The 18,530-nt window shown below is 38.6% G+C and overlaps 1 protein-coding gene across 1 annotated transcript; it reads right to left on the bottom strand.

Moving 5' to 3' along the window:
- Nucleotides 1-107: 107 nt before the first annotated feature.
- fndc4a (fibronectin type III domain containing 4a) lies at nucleotides 108-17,155 on the bottom strand. The gene is made up of 6 exons (XM_054618913.1): nucleotides 17,080-17,155; nucleotides 11,392-11,507; nucleotides 9,254-9,458; nucleotides 3,830-3,919; nucleotides 1,568-1,701; nucleotides 108-149 (listed from the first exon to the last, which is right to left on the bottom strand). The coding sequence occupies exons 1-6, from the start codon at nucleotides 17,153-17,155 to the stop codon at nucleotides 108-110; spliced, it is 663 nt and encodes a 220-aa protein (XP_054474888.1).
- Nucleotides 17,156-18,530: the final 1,375 nt, after the last annotated feature.

Below are 18,530 nucleotides of genomic sequence, written 5' to 3'. Positions count from 1 at the left end.
TGACCCACAGAAACAACACATTTATTCCAGCTTTTTTCCCTCATCAGTGAGAAAGGTGGTACATGCGTTGATGGTAGAACAGAGAAAGGAATGTGGCTTCCTTCTTCTCAAACTTCGATGATGTTGATAGACGGCACAGAAGGATGAAACTGCAACAGACAAGATAAATTAAATCATAATTATTATTTTACTTTCTCCTTTACAATAAAGACATACTTTGAACATACAAGACAAATACACTTTTACAGTAAACTATATCTGGCAGAGGAGCCGTGAACCCAGGTAATATTATTGGAAATGCTTGAAGACTTCTAATAATCTACATTTCCACTTTAACTGCTGCAAGACTTTGGCATATTCAAAGTAAAAAGGTGTTTTTATTGTTGCATTTCACACATTAAGTGATGTCTTTTTCCCCAAATCTTTCTTTTCATTCTTTTTTTTTTACAGCCTAGTTTTGTATGAATTGAAGAACATTCAAATTTATGTCAGAAATACATCATATTAGCAGTAGATATGTGTATCCCTTGGCCACGTATTTTTTTCAACCGTTCATGATAAGTAGTTTAACATTCAAGTTAAGGGTGCTTTGCTACTATATGCAAACGTTAACTGTAATGTTAATGTTTAAGTAATATACCATAAAGTAATAAGTATTTACATATTGAGAACAGATTTCTGTCACTGCGAATAAAATTTGAAATATATTTTTTATAAAAAGGAAAGATAAAGTTATTTTATTTCTACTCATGAAAATAGTTACCATTAACTTTCCTTGCTTTGATATACGATTCGTTTTTCCTTTAAAGGATAACCTATTTCCTAATTAAACATACACAAGTATTCTCCACGTGCCTCCACATGCAAATTGCATTTGCTAATCAAATGTCAATTCATGTCTTGCATTTTAATCACGGGAACAGCTGGCTGCTTGCTGTTAATCTATTTAATGTGAGAATGTCTAGACGAGTAAAGCCCGAGAGAGAAGGTTCTAGTTGGGTCGTTGTAAGCCAACAGAAGTATATGTGGACCTGCTACAAACACCATCACAGGGCAAAATATTTAGTTATTAATCAAGCACCATCTCCCAATAAATCCACCAATAATCATGGCATATTGGAGCTCTTTGTGTTCCAGCCTGTACGGTAGAACCAGATGTACCTGCATCCTACAAAACTACAGTAATCATGTTAATATCCAGCATAACCAAATTTTGCAGTTGTGAAGTAGCAAAGAGGTGGACACTTATCAGCAGTGGGAGTTGGCTGAGCACAAATAATAGATTACATTAATGTTACTCACTGGAGGAAATTGTTTCTGCAGGAAGGTGCTTCATATAAAGCACAACACAGAACAGAAAACGAAGACATTTTGACATGTCCCAGTAAAAAAAAAGAAAAAAAAGTAAATGATGGCTGGATTCCATTGAGCTGCTTCAGTTTCAAGGTCGAGGTGTTTGTGAATTGCCGGCTCACTGTCACTCAGAGAAAAGCCGCTGTGTGTGTACATATACAGCTGCTTGAAAGAGCCTTTTATGTGGGCCTTCATTCAGAGGAGTGACGCTCACCTTGCTCCTCAGCAGCCCTCCACTGTGGTGCTCCGGCGTGCTCCTCTCTGACGACGGCTTGGCCTTCTCCTTATTGTTGCTGGAGTCGTTATCCTTGATGATGTCATACTGCCGGCAAAACAGGGCAATGACGGCTGCGGGGAGGAGAGGGAGGGGCACACACATGCAACACACACACACACACACATAAATGAGGATAGGAATTCAGTGGTGGGTCGGCAATTGTCACTCACAGACATGTCACCACTTATTCTATCTTAGCACGTTGAAAGGCTGTGTGGATAATGGAATTCTGCTCCCGAGGGAGTGTGATGGCTCGGCCTTTATCTGAGAGCTTGGAAGGCAGTAATGCTCCATGGAGTTCGCTTTGCTACTATATGCAATCCGCCAGATGCACTTCTGCCTCCAATTGTGTGCTCACAATTAACTTCCTTGCTTCACTGAGGTTATGCATTTCTATTAGAAGGCTATCATTAATTATTAAAGGATTGATATGGGGTTATGGTAATGAAAACTAGGGAGCTGTGAGAAGTAAAAGTTATTGATTTAACACATTATTATTCACGCGTGTGAGCGATCTGCAATATTGCAGCTACATGTCATTGTGAGAGACTCATGGTAGGCATCGCCACATTTCAACTGGTTTGTTTGGTGGTTAAATTACAAGTTTACATTGCAGTTTATTACAACACTGTTTTCATGTGACACTTTCTTCAGGATTTCAGCTGCTCTGCAAATTTGGGGATGTTTTATAAAGACTTCCCAACATTTTTAAGCACTTTTAGAAACCGACAGAACACGTCTTTGCATATTTTTAATTTGCTAACTACTTTATTATTCTATACCAGTGAAAGGTTACAAAAAAGATTAAAGGACACAGAAAGGGCTAATACATTTAATGAGAACAGGAATGAACAAATACATGAATAAATGCAGAAGTAAACAACTCTCTTTTGTAGATTGTGAATGTTAGAAGGTGCTTGATGCCTCATAAATTGCAGGGGAATAAGGGGGCTTTAAACTGGACTGCCTGCAAATGAGCAGTCCATTATGAATGTGCCACATGAGGTGGTTTTATTCTTATACTCCCACTCTTCACAGCCTCCATGTTACTTTGGTTACCCTCATTAGTATTATTTAACATCTCACTCTGGCGCTCGGGGGTGGGAATCCCCCGCTCCTGGCAGCCTGTCAGATATGCCACTTCTCATTGTTCCCCAACACTTCATTAATCAGCACTTCCTCAAAGGAGTAGAAATGTCATACATGGATGAAGAGCTTGGTTGCAGAGAAGGCTCAGAAAAGTGTGATGTTGTTTTGACATTGCATTCACAAAAAAAAGCCCTAAATGCAATGTTGGCAGACTTATTTTTCCGGTTTCGGACTTTAACTTCCATTTAACATGGATCCTATAGGTCTTGTTCTGGATGACTGTCCATTACTTCGCATCTTATTGATTGGTATGTCAATGTATTGATGTAACTACAAGAAAATCTACAGTGTGAAAGCTCTGTCAGATGTGCACCATTAGTATATATCATTGAGCCTGACAATAAATACAAAGTAGCAGTTCCAGTGGCAAAAATCCAATTATCTTTTGGCCTATTGAGCAGGATTTTAATGTAATTTCTTCATTGACGACAACTGATCAATAACATTTCAAGCTGTGCGTCAGATTTATAGATAACCATATTGAATCTCCAATCAAGCCATTAATAACACACAGGACTATGAGCTTATTATAGAGACAGTATTTTGCTGAATATATATTAAAGTAGTGATTTACTAAATTGCATGGAACCATTAAATGTTAAGAAATGTAATACGCTAGTACAGTAAGACCTTAGCAATGTGTTAAATGGTGGCTAGTAAACTTCTGTAGCGCCGTCCAGTCAGAAGCAATTACTTATGTAAACAGGAAGTTATTGCAACACCTCAAGCTGTTACCCCCTAGAATAACATTTTAGGGGCTAAACTATATATTTAACTTATTAGTTATTGATTTGTTTAATTGTATTATACTCTTCAGGTCATTAATTTGAAAGCTCATGTTAGTTACATCAGTAAGTTTGGGAAATTTACTTGAATATGAAGACCTTAAACATACATGTCCATCCATTATCTGTAACAGCTTATCCTATTCAAGGTTGTAAATTGCTGTTTATCATACTTTTTATCTTGTAAAAAAAAGTGTCTTTCACTTTGATTTCTTTCTCCTAAGACTAAATTGATATCAACCACACTCACAGTGTGCAAACTTACCTGCCCACATGACCAAGACCACCACAATTATGATCATCTCTCCTGTTTGTAGATGACGGGACTTGTCCAGGCCCTGCACAGTGGGGTCATCTATGAGAGAGCACAGACAGGACAGGTACAGTCAACAAACTCTTAAATACTACTGAGAACATTTTGTCATAACCTTTTTTACGTGGAAGGGACAACTTATGAAATACATTGATATGCATACCAGTTGAACAAGAATTGAAATAACACCCTAAAATACTGTCAGTAAAAACTGAACATCACAAAAGTAGTATTAGTGTCAGAACTCTTTACTGGATTTCCTAATAATGTAAGATCATTAACCCTCATTCTGTCGGTAATGACTGGCAAAAGTGGACACTCCTTTATCTCTTATGACTATTATGCCATTTAACAAAAACAATAGAAGTCAGAAAATGTGGTGGGCATTACCACAAATCAGTCCTGTAGCATTAATCCTCCTTTAAGTGGATTGACTATGGGCCTTTTTCCACTCCACCAAACTATCTCTTAATATCTCTTCTGTATGGAACTCCTCCAGAGTGCCACTCTTCCCAATTGCCTCTTTTAGTGAATCAAGCTGTCAAGAAACTGGCCTCATATGCCAGACTCAGCTCTCTTCACATAACAGCTATTACGGATTGTGGTCAATACTTTCACGTTTTTTATAAGTCTTGGTAGTTGTGTGTATGGGAATGTGAGTGGAGAGAGGGAAGAAGTTCATCACAGTGGAAAACAGCTTCAAATTACAGAAAAGTACAAAGACTTTTGTTTTACATGAATCATTTCACTTGAAAATATTTTATCTTTAGGTCAGGACAAAATATTGATTGTACCTTCCAGTTGCACATTGTTCTCCAGAGTTGAAGTCAGACTGTGCATTACACTTAAATGCAAGGTCAGAACTCAGGTCACAATAAGTACAACTGGTGCTTCTTACAAGTTGCTCTCCGCTTTATTAATCCTACATCTCTTATATCTGTCTAAACCTAACCAACTGAAAAATAAAATAGTTCTGCATGTATGAAAAAAAGAGTTTGCTTAGATAAACTACTGGTAGGAGGCTGTTTCAGTAAGGAATTTACTCATTGGGGCTTCTGTATTCTGCAACACTCTACAACTGAACTACTTGCTCATTTTCTAGTTGAGCCAATAACCCTACTTAATTTGGAAAAAAATAAACGCTTATGTACATGTGGACTGTGTGTAGCATGCTGATATTCAGTATGTGCGTAATTGATGCAATAGGTTTCATACCACAGACTGAGTGAACAGAATTTCCCGATGACCTGAATAACATGTCCTGCTGCTGTATCCTACATATTTCATGTTATGTTTCATTCACATATGCCGTGTGATTCTCTGCTGTAGTGGAGGACGAGCAGATTGTGCTGCCACCGGTGCACCAAAGAGTTTGTGTTTGAGATAATTAGTCAACCTTCCTTCTGCTCTCCCCAAATCCCACGGTGTTGTTTGTGGCTGGGAACTGTGTCGGGAAACCCTGAAACAACCCACCAAGGGTGCTGTACTGGTGTCACAAAAACGAGATTTCCTTTTGCATTATATCTCCTACAAACTGAGTAATTTAAAAACATGGGATTTAAACTACAGTTGAAAACAGTGGAGTTCGTATGTATATGTTTATAAAACACGCACAACAGATGGAAAAATGTGAGCATCAGTCAAAGTCAAAAGAAAACCGTGTGCAGCATACATTTTGTGTCACTGCTGTTAATGGGAGAGCCGAGGTGTAGCTTCTGACTCAGCAAAGACAGCTTTGCATCTCTTTGAAGTATCACACAGTAATTGTGTCTAAAGGGACCACCTACCTAGTTAGATTTGACTGCTCAAGGCATCCATCCTTTCAAAGCGTTCTTTTTATTTATTTGCCCTCCTATGTGAAACCCTTTGACAGCTCAATGGCAGCAGGTAGCATTTTTGAGCATCTTTCTGTCTTTTATTTGGGAATCATTTAAATAGGTATCTGGATATTTTTTTTGTATTGACTGTGGCACCACTATTCCTGCTAATGATCACAGCTGCACCCCCTTTAATCACAGATCTCCATCTGTAAGCAAAAGAGAATCACTTTCAGTTTAATGAATCTAACATTGTAAATTGCTTATATTTCAAAAAGTCCCTTCATTATGCTGGAATCATACCTCAATTAAATGAATTCTATTTGAGTTCTTTAAAATATGTTTAGTTTGCAAGTGTAATAATAACGTCATTGCTTAAATTTGCGGAAAAGTAATGAACTGCTGACATACAACAAACATTTATCTTAAATAAGCACTGCTCCTCTGACAGCAGCACAACATACCTCACTTTTGTACTCTAATTAAAAGCTTTCTGTGGAACTAATTAAATTAAAGTAGACTTCTGAAATACATATTGATCTTTGTAAAAAAATAATCACAGCAGCTTATTTAAATTTAAATTCCCCAGCAACATCTGGTGTATGCCTTGCCAGGAAATACCTCATATGAAATAGATTGGTTCTGAATGTAGTTCAGGCCAGGTGTATTCAGTGACATATAAGATGCACTAATATGTAATCACATTATCAAAGAGAATTGCATTGAAGAAAAAAAATAAAAGCATTATTGATTCATGGGTATCATAGCACTAGCTCTTGGGAATGCCTGGAATATCCCGCAAATCAATTTAGTTTCAATCGAAGGCACTTGGCTGTGACAAAGGTTTTCTGAAATGGCTTTGTGATGTCGCAGCCAACTAGATTAAAAAAGCCTTTTAAGGAACAATGGTCAACAGCAAGATCCTGAACAAAAAAATACCATATTACATTAAGGTGCATCAAGTTGTTTGCTTCTTTTAGAAGGAAACTCTTCAAACATCCTCTCAGAAAGTGCAAAAGCTTGTTAAGGAACTAATTTAATTTTCATAAAATAACGAAAATTCGCTTAGGGGCTGTGAATCAATATTGTGGCTAAAAGAGATGTCTCAACCAGTATGTAGGATAATTTAATTTGTGTAATTGATGTAGTAATAGCATATTTCTAAATTTATATCTGCTTTGTTTAAGCTCACGTCTCTACCTGTGTGGTCAGTTATGTGTTACTGGTGTTGTTGTGATCTACTCACTGCATGTTACGTCTTTATGTTCTTTTACTGATTGCACCAGTGGGGTAATTTTACATCATTAATTAGGTTGAGTACTAAACTTGACGAGAAGAGTTACGTAAAGAAAATGTGATTGGACTTTGAAACTGGGGCATGAGAAGTCAGCAGAGCTGGACTTAGATTTATGGAAAGCTGACACTGATTGTTTCTACTCCTACAAAAACAAACTCCTACAAATGATGCTCTTCCACTGAGTGGGCTGTTTTTCTGACCCACTTGGATGACTCGGTCAAATCCTGATTAATGTTGCACACTGGTTCTTTTCCAAGAGTCTTGGCCATAAGTCAAAAGTCGTATGGCCATTTCCTTCCTACTTATTCAAGATTCACTCTGCAACATTGATCAGGATTGTACCAATGTTGATGGTTGGTTAGGTTTCTAAAGTCCATTGCTTTTAAATTAAAATACAAGTACAGAAACATTTCTAGAGTAATTAATATAAAGCAACAGGAAAAGAGTGTAATATCGGTGTCTGTATTAGCTTAATGGGCAGTGTAAAGGCTCCTGTGTTGAACTTGAGCCTGAATTAGTTTCTTTCCCCATTCGCCGATCTTGCCAACTTAACTACTGGTACCAAACCTGAGTCAGCTGCAGAGAAACGTCACATGATTCACTTGCAATAGCACTTCCTGTAATCATAACCTCAACTACACCATATGATAATAACAAAAAAAATTGAAGTATCAGGCCTGTTTCTAGACCAATGTCGAATGCATGTGCCATTATTGTAAGAGTTGATGTATTAGGCTAATCCCATAATCATGGCCAAAGCAGAGAAGATTTGCAAAGAGTTTCTTTCAGAAATTCAGTCTCTTCCCATCTACTTACAATACAAAGCAAATAGCGTTTTCTCATTCTATCCTCATCTGTGCTGGGAGAAATTGAGAGTTACTGAACCTATCCTCTATTGTTGATGGTCTCCATATTTCCTCCAGCTCATAAGCATAAACACTGAATCCAAAGTGCTTCAGAGTGTATCCAAATTCTGATTAGGCACCCGTAGTGAAATAGAGTTGCATAAATTCAGAGGAGCTTGCTTGCGGCCATGCTTGAAGAGTATGACAATAATGAATTGGTTTCCAGGAGAAAATAAACTTGCATATAGGCCCCTCAGAGAGACGCTGTAAAAGGAGGCTTCAGGTTACCTGCCCTAGCCTTTCCTGAACCTCATTTTCAATGTCAGCGTGCTTAAAAGCATTCAACAGCAAGAAGACACAACACACTGAGATGCAACACTGTGAAAAGATTGATGCAGTCACCAATTTGTGACCTTATCAGTCATACTGTATTTTGACAAATTTCGTAGCATCTAGTTGACTTGAGGAGAGACTCGTTTGTTAGTTGAAAAAACAACTAACGAACCAAAAATGTTACCATTTTGTTAATATTAATAAATATCATAAACACACCAAAACACAAAATTAATTTATCCTACTAAGAATTACTGTCGGTGTATCTCAAGCCTGATGTAGCTTTTACCTCTGCGCTATGAAACTATAAATTACCATTAAAGACACTAATAAAAACACATAACCAAGCCACACCAATGCACTAGGTCAAATATGTTTTTCTTCATTAAAATTAACATTCCCCATCATATTTTCAAGTGCTAATAATAAATGTCACGCAGTGCAGTTTTATGTGTATTTTCTGTGTTTAAATCGTTTTTGGCCATAATAGCGGCATATCTCAAAATATCCTAACAAATATATCTCAACAACTATTTAATGGATCGCCATTTATCTGGCTACTGACATTCATGGTCACCAGTGGATGAATCATAATAGCCTTCGTGATCTCTTTACTTTTCATTTATGTAGCGCCATTATCGTTTTAATTTGCTCAATATTTTGTGACATTCCCATCAGCCTCAGCTGTTTTGTGTTTAGTGCAAATGACCAAATGGATGGCGAACAGGCAGTTAATAATCCACTACAAACATTAGCATGTTAGAATTGCCGTTGTAAGCATGCTAGCAAGCTAACATTAGTATGTAACTCAAAGCCCTGCTGGGTACCATGGCAAGTAGCTATAAACCACATCTCTGACTGTACAAACAATGTTAGCAGGATAGATTGATTGTTGGTTTTAGTATTGTTAAAGGCCTGGATAAAATCATAAAAAGTTTACTAGATTATTAGTATTCGAGGAAACAGGAGCCCCTACTCTTTGAATCACGCTTCATTTTTGTCCTTGAACACAAACAGTGACACATTTTTTCAAATTAACTTCTACATAGGTCATTTTCGTTACCTGTACCTCAGAGCAGCTTACCTTGATTGGAGCTGTTGGAGGGGAAGCGGTCTGTCTTCTTGAGGGTGCGAAAATGGACCTTCTTGCTGGCTTGGCTTTCCCCATAGAGGCCGATTGACTGGACCTGGATGATGTAGTCTGTCTCTTCTTCCAGGTCCCAAAGGACACAAGAGCGGCTGGTGGTGTTGACTTCCCGGATGAATCGCTGCATGTGTCCTTCCTGCCTCTGATTTAAAGAGGGAAACAATAATCCATACATTGATCAATGGGGTGATCGCCCTGCAATGAGTCCCTAAGGAACACATTATCTTCTGTAATGCTACAATCATGTAGCCTCCCTTTTTTTGGGCCGTAATAATGTGCGACAGAGGTGGCCAACCAGAAAATATTCAGGGCGTTGGAGAAAGACACTTGGCAATTTTGTCTCACCATATGGAGTATGACTGTGGAGTCAATATTGTGATTCATTTAAACTGCAAGTGCCTTGAATCTCAAGCTTTCAGAGACTCAGACATTGTCTTTGACCTTTCAGAATGTTATTGGAGCAATAAAGTCCCAAAGCTGAGATAATTTGTTCTCCTGCTTGCATGCAGAGCTCTCCTCTTAGTGAGCTTTCTACCTTATCTGCACTAGAATTGGCTTTGGGACAGATGTCTATGTTTTACGGTCCTGCTTAATTGATATTTCTCCGTGAGCATTGAATACTGTAATCCTTAAACCGGCATACCAAACATGTTCAGACTCGGCTCCATATCATGAGTAACAGACGGTTTATGTGTCGCAAATAGTCCATCAGTCGCACTTAAATGCTTGCATGATGTTTTGAGTTACATAAAGCATGAAATCAAATTTGGCAACATATGCCATTTAGCGTTAGCATTCATTGGTTTTACTATTTTAAGCCTTTGAAATCTTTTTAGCCTAAAAAAATGCTGTTTGGCAGCTTCACATAGTCCCGCTGCACCCCTTGTTTTTCCCTTGACAATTTCACCGTGTCGTGAAGTTTTATTCTGACTCCAGGCTTGAAGGCAATATTTAGTCTGCCTTTCTGCATGCCAAGCAAAGCTTGAAGGGGTTCCTAAGAGTATGCATTAAGACAAAAACACATCTTTATTCACCCAGGATCTTGTGCATACAGTACTTACTCAATAGGTTGGACAAACTCATGATATGTACTGAGGCATTTGCTGACAAAAAAAAAACACCTCTATGGACTTCATTCAGTGGATGTATTATCTTTTCGCTGCCCGAAAAATCAGTTTCACTCTTCTACACCCATTTTGTCCTAACGGGTTCCACAGGCCATCACAACCGTGTGACAAGGTAGAAAATGGATTCCAGGTGCACTTCCTTCAGACTGGCTTTGTGGTGCGCCAACACAATTTCAACATGAAATGACAAAGGCTTAATGCCAAAACCACAAATCGCTATAGCCCAAAATAAAACAAATGCACTTTTCTGTAACACTTTCCATGATTCCCATGTCTGTTATACATTATTAATACACTTATAACGACATTATAAGCTGCTTTATAGTGCTGTATAATAACAGTTATAAGCACATTATAAAAATAATCATAACACTTATAAGGTCAAGTATCAATACATTTTTGGTCACTCACTGACTCTATTTTTGCAAAGATCATTCTGTATTATAACTTTCATAGTTGTAATACATTATAATATTTCCATAATGCAAGTATGAAGTAAAAAGTTAATGGTACAATGTTTTGTGTGTTCTGTGTTCTGGTTTTGTGTGTTCTGGTAGTTTTAATTATATTTTTGCAAAAAAAAAAGCAAAAAGGGAACATATGAGTAACTTAAAATACATTATAATGCAGTATAACCGTGATTAGAATGCATGTAAAAAGATTGAAAAGACAATGGGATTTACAATATATAGTGATACTTCCAAAAAGACCAGTAATTATGAAGTATTTTGATAGGTGACCTTATAAGTCATAATAAAATGCTTATTAATTTGTTATGATTACTGCCATTAATGTTTATAACTTTTATTATACAGCGCTATAAGAAGATTTTTTTGCATTATATTCATGGATGTCCTAGACAGTGTAAACCATTTTTTTTTCCGGGTATGTTGTCCTGCCAACCTTTACATAATCTCCCTAAGTTTTGATTAGAAGTTCAGGACTTACCTGTTGCAAGATTGAGAAACCAATTATTATATCTCCCTCCGGAACTTCCCAGGAAACAGTTGCCGAGTCGGCCCGCAGGTGCATGACGGACACATTGACGGGAGCAGGTGGCCGGTCTGAAGGAACGGAAACAGAAATAGGGGGGTCTGTTAATCCACCCACCAGATATTAAATTATCCAAACAATATGGGTCCACAGTGCACCTGGAAAGTCTCAAGCATTGTTTCGGCACTCTGAGCTCACCACAGGTGTCTCTTTTTTAATTAAAAGTTCAGTCTTTAAACTTATGTGGTCATGTTTGTAGAAGAATTAGGAAACAGGAAATACAGCAGCACTCTGGGAAAGCAGGCTGGTTGTGTCATCTCAATAGAGTAAACTGTTGGATTTCGTGCGTATGTGCAGTAGTGTCACTGATATTACTTTCTTAACCATTGGATTACTTAGAGCAACTAGCTCTCACATTCAAACAAACAGACAAACTGTCATAAACACAACTGTTTTCCAAGGCAGCCTTAGTGAAAAACAAATTATTCGAACTGTTTGGAAATAGGCCAATATTTGTAACATGTATTTTTAAGGAAAGGCCAGCCACTGATAACAACATATAACTGTATCAACTCCTCTGGCAAACAATTAGATTTAAAATGAGTATATTAAAAGTAAACAACAGTTAAGTGATCTAGTTACTATGTGTTTAAATAAACTGCATGTTTGCATTTTATTGTGATTAGTAAAAAATCACATATGTTACAATACGTAAACATCAGATATGTATCTGTATCTATTTCCTCATCCCCTCTCAACAGCCTTGTCTGTCAACCTGGCCACACAGTAACCAGTGTCTATTTCACCTCCATCTCCCCCGGACAGGGTTACCTTTCTTCACCCTGTCGCTTTGCAGCCATCTATCATGATTTGGATGCCGGTGGAAGCGTTGATTGCAAAGTGGGACAAAAGCCCGAGAAAGCAAAGGGCAGGAGAAACAGAGTGTGACAGATCTAATAGAGGGCACAGTACAGCTTCAGTCTCCAAGCAATGGCTCGGGTAGGATGGGACTGGCCGGGTATTTGGGGACCTAGAGGCCAGGGCTTTTTGCCGTTAACGTGGCTGAAATGGACTTCATGTGTTGTTGCAAACAGTAACTGAGTGTGTGAAAATATTTTCAGCTATTGTGTAAAAAATAATGACAAAAATAATAGTTTCCTGTAAGGATGGCATTAGAGAAAACAATACTTGCTACATAATAAAACACACTTCCTAATGCGATGCAACTACAGTGTCACAGCTGCTCATCGGCGGTAAGATCTTTAGTTGCAGCTTTCTTTTGCAGTTCCGTACAAAGGAAGTGTTAATTGACAAATGTCTAGTCAATATGTATTTCAACCGCTTTCATTAACTCATGAAGCATGAGCGTAATAACCTTTAACACAGTTATCTCGAGATGACTGCCAAAGGCATGTGCTTTACACAAAAATTCATCCCAAAACATCACCTGAGAAAGAAGGGAGCTATTTCAAATGATTTGCCGTTGCGTAGCTCTAGGTCCCTCTAGGTCCCTCTCACATTGCTCTCCTCTTATCTCCCAACGCCTCCCCTTTTATCTCTCCCTCTCTCTCTCTTACGCTTCTTGCACTTGTGTCGGTTTTTATCTCGGAGACAATCGATTATGGCCTCTGCGTTTGGTGCAAAGGGTGACCTTGAGGCAGATCTGAAGACCCTCTGGTCAGACGAGGCTTTCAGTCTCCCTGCCTCTGCCCTTGTGGCTACTGCGTCATGTTAAATCTAAGACCAAAACAGCAATAGGTCACAGCAGCCGAGGCGTGTGTCTGTTCAAACAAATGGTAAGACCCTCTTGGGATGTGGGTGCACTGCCAGGATGAATCATCGCGTATTCCCAAAGCCCAGCACATTAGCTATTGCTGGTGTATCTCTGAACGGCTGACGAGCCAGGTGGAAAGGAGCCCAGTTTGATTTGTTACAGCGACGTATCTCATATTTTGCCCTCTATATTTGCTTGCGAAATCACAATTACAGATTTACAGTATACATGGTTAGTTTATTGGTTGTTTATACTATATATTCACAGCATAAGAGAAGAGATTGCTTTTTTTATGGTCAAATATTTTATATATTTATTTTAGAAAAACATTAAGGTGGAAATGCATGGCCAATGGAAAAAGCAATAAATCTGCCTTTTTGTGTTTGCTTTGGCATCTGATGTGAGATATTAAATTATGGCACTCATGAGCAAATACACATTTGCACCTAGGGAGGTCCAGTATAACTTTCTGTAATGATGCCCTTAAATCTCTTCACTATTTCTGGATGCTAAGCACACATCGTAATTCAATGCATTTATTCTAGAAGGTGTGATAGCACAGCCAGCGACCTATTCTGACTCCAGTTTGACTCCATAAATCTTCTGCAGATTGAATCCAGTTATTTCTTTTGAATGATTTTTCCAAAGAGCTCATGTACTCTGTGGCATATTCCAGATTGAGAGAAGAAGCTGCTTCTTCATTTTACAAACAATGCCAATGACATAAATTAGTGCTCAGCTCATTATTCTGCAATAAATGTTAAATGTTCCAAATGATTGAGTGCATAATAAACTCCAAAAGGTGCATAATTCATATTGCTTCTAACCCTTTTAAAATGTAAAACACTTGTTTACCAAGGTTGTGGACTGTTGTATTGATCATATTTCAATCTCAATTACCTCTAAGCTGGTGACAGTTTGAAGCTGCTTGTAATGTAATTCCTTTTCTGAACAGTATAATGCCTTCGTCCCTTGAGAGATAATATATTCACTGACACCTTATAAATAAAGGCAATAACTCATAACAGGTGTCGTGAATTTTGATGGGTTGCCCAGTCAATCTTCAAACAGCTTCATCTGTCGTTGGAAGTCTAAATGTTATCATCTGCACAGCGGGACATTGTCTCACAGCTGCTCGCAGGCCCAAAGTGTTGCAAATCACCTGGTAGCAGAGCTCTTAAGCAATGTCGTGCTGGTTTTATCACAGCCGCAGCACTGTCTGCCCCCATATTGCCTTTCAAGACCATTTTTTTCTTGTTTCATCACCAAACTCCCATCCCTTCTGAGATCCTGTCTTTCTTTCACATTTTTAAGTCATGTGGGAGCAGTGACTTCATATGATCTGCGATTACATCTCTTATTCAACTTCACTGGTATTTATCTTGTGCAGCAACAACAGTATGAAGTAGCTGTGTAGATGGATAAAGATGGCAGGACTTGTTCAGCCAGTCGTGGCTAACGTCTATACTTTTTATTACATTTTAGAGCTTCTCTACAGTAAAATAACTTACTGTCCCTCCCTTAAGGTGCACTTTGTCTTCTTTCTCACTGACGGCAGAGGGACCAGATGGGACCAGGTGCAAGTCTAAGGTTAATGTAATCACTGGCCAAACCCCAAGGCTTTTCATCAGCAAGCTAACATTACTTCATACTAAGACTATTAAGGCCAGCATGTAGGAGCAAATTTATGAACAAGTTGTTTACAGAGTTTGTACCTTTCATTTTATTGGCTACAGTGGTATGTTTCTTTATGATGCTAAAACACTGATGTAAAATCTGGGATGAACTAAATCCTGTTGTGTGTGTGTGTGTGTGTGTGTGTGTGTGTGTGTGTGTGTGTGTGTGTGTGTGTGTGTGTGTGTGTGTGTGTGTGTGTGTGTGTGTGTGTGTGTGTGTGTGTCCCTCCACACTGTGGTTTGTATTTTCTGTTAATGTGTAAAGTGTGTGCCATGTGACAGCAGATAAAATAATGACAAACTTGAGCAAACATTGGCCCTCACTCTGATGGATTCCGCTCTAATGCAGAAGGTCTATTTGTCAAGAATGTGTCACAAGGTTTATCAAGAGCAGATTGCCAATTTGAAGAATGATATGAGCCTGGCCAGCCAAATAAATCCAATAAATCCGTTCACGTGTGCCTGAAGCTCTGGTTGTTGGGAATAATTTTTCAAGCATGCTTGTTTTCAGACTGTCTCAGTGTAAATATTGTCACCCACAGTCAAGTATTTCTTGTCTGATTTGAAGAAAAAATAAACTTTGTGTGAGTTTACATTGTTTTTCTTGGGCAGATCGCATCATACTAGAATCTTTCTCAATGACATCTACATAACGGAAGCTAAATTCTGACTTAAATACATGATCATCTGGAGCAAATGTCATGTTGTAAAGGAATCTTAATGGATGAATGAAACGCTTCAAGAACAAATCCTCCACCATTGTGCAGTTTAGTAACAGTCTCAAAATATTAAAGCAAATTGCACTTATTGAGTAAGCAAAGCGAGACTTGACTGGAATGTTTTCTTTTCCTGCTTTCGTTATCACGTTTAATGAACAACCTCACTATGAACCAATGAAGCTTACAATTTATTTAGAGCTGCATCTGAATGTCACTGTGAATCCCACAGTCTAATAGTGTGCATGAAGCTGGCAGTAATGCATTCAACATTTATTTTAATTTACTTTGAAGCTCATTTGTAACGGCCACATTTAAATATATAGTCGTGTTTATTATTTTAATTGACTTTTCCTGCTCTTGACAGCTCCATGCAGAACTCTCCTGAGATCATAGATGCTTTTGCGTTCCACATGTCAGGGCAGAACATGACAAAAGCTCTGAATAAATTTGAATCAGGCCGACAGTGCACACACCCACAGATACAGTGAGGTGCCAATCTGATTTTCACGAGGCGCTATCTCATGTAAGACTCGGTTCCCTTGGGAGGAGAGGGGGAGAAGTGATAGAGGTAGACATGCTGATAAAAAGACAGAGATACTGTAGATGCAGAGGCAGAGAGAGAATATTTCTGCTACAGAAATAGGAAAGATTAATTCACATCAAGCCTGAAGCTGAGCAGGCAATGGAAAGAATGCAAAATTATTATTGGAGTATATACAGCGTGGAAAAATGAGACCACCTACAGATTAATCAATCTCTCGATGGTACAATAGTAAAGAAAAGTGAATATCCGCATATATACTGGTCACCTACGAGAGCTTTTCCATATTTTCACATTATTCAAAATGCCATGATTTAAGAATGAAATGTTCTTTCTTTGTTCAAACAAGATTGAGAGCAAGTGCCTCTAAAGTGAGCTGACACAATGAGAAAAGGCTCGATGTGACTTTAGTGCAGATTCTCTTTTTTGGAAATATGAATGGCAGCTTTCTAGCTGTAAACGTGCTTACATTGTTTTTTAATTCAATGCATACGTAGGGCAAACTGCCAAGGTTATTCTAGCAGTTATTGCATAGATATGAATCCAAATGTAAAACATACAGGGTATTTTGAAATAGACACCATGTCTTTTTTTGTAAACCATTCAAAGAAAGTAAAGCTATAACAGCCCATCTTGAACCTAAACATGATTGCAATCCTTTTCAAAGGGTGTTACTGGATACGCTATAGTAGCTGAGTAGACCTGAGCAACAAAAAAAAAAACATGTATTATGTCTTGTTTGATGTTTACGCATTAAAAGGTGGAATTAAGTGCATCACCAGGTGCAGATTAAAATCCAACAAAAAACCTCGTTAGACTATCAAACATAAACAGCTTTGTAATACTCTGAGCATGGCTAGTGTTGAATTTTACAAGCCTACAAAATGAACAATAATTGATTTGACTCCTCTGCTAATCGAGGCTCATACTCACTTGCTGCTACCAAGAACATGTCACTGCCAAAAAGCAACAGGACCACGGAGTTGACCAAAACAAGCAGGCGAGCCATGTCTCGGTGGAGGGGGGGGGGGATCGTTGCTCCTCTTAGATTATAACCACAGATCTCTCTCTTATGCTTGAAGGGCAACTAGATCACAGCAGGTCATCTTTATAACATGTTGATGCATGAATGAATGAATGAATGAATGAAGGAACGGCTGCTGGCTGAATCTCCAAATCTCGAGCTGGTCAGTAAATAGATAACCACTGAAAGTACGTGACAAATGATGTCTTCACAAACATTTTTCGCATTCTTCATTCAGTAAATCCACAAGTCCTTCATCCTCCGTTGTCCGAGTTAATTGCGGTGGCTGTGACTGTAGACGTCCATCATCGGAGAGCTCAGGTATGAACAGGTCGTGGTGGGGGTGGGGGGGAGAGAGAGAGAAAAAAATGATGCTCACAGGGTCGTGGGTCCCCTCACGGACTCCCAGTGAGGACGCTGCGGGGCGATTCAGCACCACGGACAGCGCCTAAGTTTCCAGTCTGCCCTGGCGCTCCGCAGCTCACTGTTTTACGGCTGTTTATTCACGCACGCAAGGGGTTGGTCATTCCCGCAGTCCTTTTTTTTTTTTTCTCCCATCAGACCTTCAGGTTTCCAACACTTTTGCGTTTCACCTCAAGTGCAGGCGCAGTCTTCCATGATTAATGTTCCACGTGTCAGCAGCAGTTCACGCCTACCTGGAATACAGCTGCTTTAATATTCTACTATAGCGAAACCTGGAGCTTATGTTTATCTCACAAGATGACGTGTTGATATTAGAGAATGGGTTTTTTTTTGGTTTTTTTAATGCTGTGTGGAATGACTGTAACATTTAAGGGACATTCCCACGACAGAATGTATTTGGCTACCAGAAAAAAAAAAAAAAGACCATTTAAACATAAAAGTAGTGGTGTAGTGGCATTGTAGTATTGCTCTGCTTCATTTAACCTGAGAAATGGGAAATGAGAAATGTCATGAGCATGAAGTGTTTTTATATTCAGCCCATTTTCTTTTTTTTTCCGCCTGTGTGTTTTGTATACAACCCTAGGCAGCAGCAGGTCGCTGTGCTTCTCACCCATCATCACACTGCGCAACCCCCCCACCCCCACCCCCTTACTGAAACACACCATGTTATCAAGAAGATGAATCATGTTGATAAGCTGAGTGCATTGCCTCATAGGACAAGCTTGTCTACGGGGATTCTCACAGCACATGCAGGCTCACTGCAGTCTTTATTAATGACATCATGAAGAAGTCATCAAATGAGTTGGAGACTTATGGAAGAATGATGAATCAGAAGATGAGTGGGTATGTGAATCCCATCATGCAAATATGATTTTATGACTGTAATAAAAAAGAATAAGCAAAGTTAATTAAAAAAAACAAAAAAAAACAGAAATGT

The sequence above is a fragment of the Anoplopoma fimbria genome, chromosome 18 (assembly GCF_027596085.1).
Source record: "Anoplopoma fimbria isolate UVic2021 breed Golden Eagle Sablefish chromosome 18, Afim_UVic_2022, whole genome shotgun sequence".
Taxonomy (NCBI): Eukaryota; Metazoa; Chordata; class Actinopteri; order Perciformes; family Anoplopomatidae; genus Anoplopoma; species Anoplopoma fimbria.
This window is presented reverse-complemented; position numbering and strand designations above follow the sequence as displayed.